Source organism: Euphorbia lathyris, chromosome 5, assembly GCF_963576675.1.
Source record: "Euphorbia lathyris chromosome 5, ddEupLath1.1, whole genome shotgun sequence".
Taxonomy (NCBI): Eukaryota; Viridiplantae; Streptophyta; class Magnoliopsida; order Malpighiales; family Euphorbiaceae; genus Euphorbia; species Euphorbia lathyris.
In genome coordinates this window covers 40,906,273-40,910,140 of record NC_088914.1, presented here as the reverse complement: position 1 = coordinate 40,910,140, position 3,868 = coordinate 40,906,273, and the positions used below count along the sequence as shown (strand labels likewise).

General features: G+C 31.1%; 1 protein-coding gene across 1 annotated transcript; it reads right to left on the bottom strand.

Moving 5' to 3' along the window:
- Positions 1-1,951: 1,951 nt before the first annotated feature.
- Positions 1,952-3,631, bottom strand: LOC136229762 (ribonuclease 3-like protein 3). The gene is made up of 4 exons (XM_066018656.1): positions 3,394-3,631; positions 3,258-3,352; positions 2,403-2,480; positions 1,952-2,321 (listed from the first exon to the last, which is right to left on the bottom strand). The coding sequence occupies exons 1-4, from the start codon at positions 3,629-3,631 to the stop codon at positions 2,052-2,054; spliced, it is 681 nt and encodes a 226-aa protein (XP_065874728.1). The 3' UTR covers positions 1,952-2,051.
- Between the last annotated feature and the right edge of the window lie 237 nt (positions 3,632-3,868).

The following is a 3,868-nucleotide window of genomic DNA, read 5'->3' as shown; positions in this document are numbered from 1 at the left end:
ATCTTAGAATTCATCATCTGCAAGCAATCTACGTTCGTGTAATTATAAGTGGAGATGTGCACATGCATATTTTTTGGAATTGGGCGAATTTGGCAGCAATATTTTTTTCAAAAATCTATAACTAGTATGTCTGTTTTCATCATCAAACGTGAAAATGTGCTCATAACAATCTCTCTTTTATATAGAGTAGTAAGGAGTTTTTAGTTATACAAGTTTTAAATATGCGATTCTCTTGCATTTAATAAATAAAAATAAATTTACTCCACCTTTATATAGAGAAGTAAATAGCTTTTATTATTCAAATTAAAATATATACTTTCCTAAACGTAAATTCAAGCATCACTCGTAGGCTTTAAACCCAAGTTATATGCCTAAAGCATAAGATATCTTACAATAAGTTTAATCGGTTCAGGTTTAAAAACCGTATTCATATTGTTCTTATAAATTTACAGGAATGTTTAATAACATTAAGCACTTAAAATCCTTTTGTGACTAAGGAGATTTTTTGGAGGCACTTTCTTACCTCAAAGCTAATTGTTATTGTCGTACTTGTTTTTATCTATATTCTCAATTATTTCTAATCCTTATTAGCCACAATTTTCTTGATTTATCTTACTTTGATTATGTTATTAAGGATTATAAACTATTAACTTCTAGTTTTATTTCATATAGTTTTGTTATATATGTTACGACTTAGCTTGCTCATATGCCAATAAGGGCATCTCATTCTTTGTGTGGAAAGGAGAATTAGATTGTTAATCCACATTTTTGGATCCGAAATATATTAATCTTTGATCATTAATGCTTTTTGGTTGAAATTAAGAAGAATTTGACAATTAGAGAAGACTGTTGCAATTAACGAAGAATATCTAGGCTTCTATTGCATTGGCAAACGAAGTTAACATTGGCGAAAATTCTTGTTTAAAGTTCACACATGTTATTGATGTTAGTTAACAATCTCATTTTTTATTTCTTAATATATAATAGACAAACTAACTATAACAGAATACTCACTGAATGAAATAAAAGGGCTAGGCTACTTCTTTCTTTACATGATATCAAAGCTATTTGGTAAGCAAGTTCAATAATGAATTAAAGCAGCAAAAAGACGGTGGAACTTGGATTTTACATACAAGCTACTCTCAATGGGATTTGTTAAATCTATGCACGACCATTGTTTGTTTACCTTAAGGGTAAATGATGAACTTTTGACTTTAATTGTTTATGTTGATGGTCTCCTCATAACATAAAGTTACGTGCAACTAATTAAGTTACAGCAAAGTTGGATAAAACATTCACAATCGAGGATCTAGTCATTGCTAAATATTTCTTACGCATAAAAAAGGTGAAGTCTGATTTTAGAATCACATTGACTAAGCAAGAAATATATTACCGATATGATTCATGATGTAGGAGTGATTAATTCCAAACCAACCAGTAGTCATTTTCCCCTAAGAATGCAGTTTACATATGTATAAGAGATTATGAAGATCCAAAACAATATAGGAGGTTAGTGGGGAGGTTCTTATATTTGCCCAAACATTGGCTATGTCACGCAGCAACTAAGCCACTTCATGATTTCTCCGACAAAAGGTCATATGCAAATTGTTATGCATGTGTTAAAGTACCTTAAAAGTACATCATCATTGGGATTATTTTATTCATTAAACAATGACTTTCGGTTATATGCTTATTATGACTCGAACTGTGGAAGGTGCAAGATCATTAGGTGGTCTATTATTGAGTATTGCGTTATGCTAATAGGATCTTTAATCAGTTGGAAATCGAAAAAGCAAGCCACAGTCACAAAATCATTAGTGTCTCCATTACCGTTTTAATTTCTCTTTAGTGCGACAATGAAATTTGTAATTTATATAGCATGTAATCAAGTTTTTCATGAACATAGTAAGCATATTGTTAGAGAATAATTTTTATGAAAGAGTTAGTAATATGAAGGTTAAAGGTATTTGTTTGAATTAAAGAATGAGTAGAGAAATGAAGTATGGGATAGATAGATGAAAATGAAGACATAATGAAAAAAGGAAATAATACTAAGAAGAAGAGGATTGGGTGAATAAAAATCGAATATTGTCCAAAGCATCCTTGGCAGCTCTATTGTATGCAATATCTTTCTTGAAACCATAAGTAGCTCTTCCAACAAGCTTATCTTCAATCAAGACATGAAAAGCTATGCTTTTTCTCCAAGAATCCACAAATTTAACTTTCAAATTCCTCTTCTGACATTCTTCATATAGTTCTGTCACTGGGTGTATCTTTACTGTTTCCCTACTAATTATGGGTTCCAACACATCTTTGAACACCTAATTAACACCAATCCAAGAAATCAATATACATACATAGGTACCAAAACACAAAACAGTAGAGATAGTGAAATTACCTACCTTCCAAACACTATCAAGACAATAATTTGTATCAATGAAAACAGCTCCAACTGTTGATTCAACTATGTCCGCAAGCACCTTTGGCACGTCAACTAATCCATTAGAATGCAATAGATACTCCTTTATTGCTTCTGAGAATTTTCTATCTGTTTTTTTTAACTATTATTTCTTTTTTACTTATATCAAATCAAATACAGTAAACAAAATATCTTCATCAACAACAAACTTGACAAATCAAGATTTATGGATGCCTTTAATTTAATAAGCCCATTTTCTCATTTCATTCATTTATTTCTAAATTTAAATACCTATATATTTTCCACTTTCTTCAACAACTAAAAAAAATAGCATTTTGTTGCAGAAAAATATTTTACAATCCTAAATGAGGTTATAATCTCCTTCCAAATAACATACATATATACATAAAAGGAAAATGACAGGAGACCCTCTTTCTCAAGAAAATAAATAAATAAATAAATAACGATATTTCTAAATTTGAGAAAAATAAAATTATAGAAATATCGTGAAATAATTAATAATATCAATAATGCTTTTTAAAAAAATAAAATAAAGGTACAATATGGGCTATCAATATAGGGATCATGATACATGTCATTCATATTAGTATGTTTAAATTCTAATTTCACTTTCCGCGGTTTCAATAACCTAAATTGGTAATTTTTTTAAAGATTAAAAAATATCACTATGTTAGTACCTTGACCAAAAACAACAAATGTTTTAACGAAAAAAAAAATCAAATTGAACTCCAGGAAATTGCAAAAGAAGCAAAATCGAAACAAACAACTTAAGAAATAAAAACAGTAGTGGAAAAGGAAAAGAAAAGAGGATTATTACTTGATCCTCAAGAAGAGGTTTGTTGTGACGCAAAAAGCGGTGGAATCCATGTTTGAAGGCGACACGTGTGAGCTTTTCAGTATCAATATTAGCAGCTCAGAGTCGGGTGAGAGCACCGGGTGATAAATCTGGATACTGGAAAAAGTGTTCCTCTGTAAAGAGAAGTTGAGAACTGAATCTCCAATATACTCTAACCTCTCATAACTAAAACCTTTATCTGGAAACGAAGAATCAGTAAATGCCTCCTCTAGTAACCTGTTATTCTCGAACTTGTAACCTAGAATCTCTTCCGCTCCTTCTAAACTCGGCAACTCCGCCATCGGACTTGGACCCTCTAACTCCATCTTCTCCATCAGGGCTAGTGATTCGACCATGGCTGTTTGAGGGTATTTTGGGATCAGATGGTTCTAATTATATACAAGACAGATTGATGGTATCTGTACATTTCTGTGTTGTATTTTAGATTTTTTTTTGTTTGTTTGGGAATCCGAAGAAAGAAAGTAGTAAAATGTCTGATATCATTAGGATACCCTTTCCTTTGTTTGGATGCCTACCGGGATTCATCCATTTGGCCCAAAGCCCAATCTAATTGCCCTAACCTATTCAATATT

What these genes read in the sequence shown, in the direction of transcription:
- LOC136229762 (XM_066018656.1), bottom strand. Translation starts at nt 3,631, where the DNA reads ATGGTCGAATCACTAGCCCTGATGGAGAAGATGGAGTTAGAGGGTCCA. An exon ending in AACCTCTTCTTGAGGATCAA is followed by an intron (nt 2,481 to 3,257) that starts GTAATAATCCTC and finishes GACGTGCCAAAG; the next exon opens with GTGCTTGCGGACATAGTTGA. An exon ending in GTCTTGATAGTGTTTGGAAG is followed by an intron (nt 2,322 to 2,402) that starts GTAGGTAATTTC and finishes GGTGTTAATTAG; the next exon opens with GTGTTCAAAGATGTGTTGGA.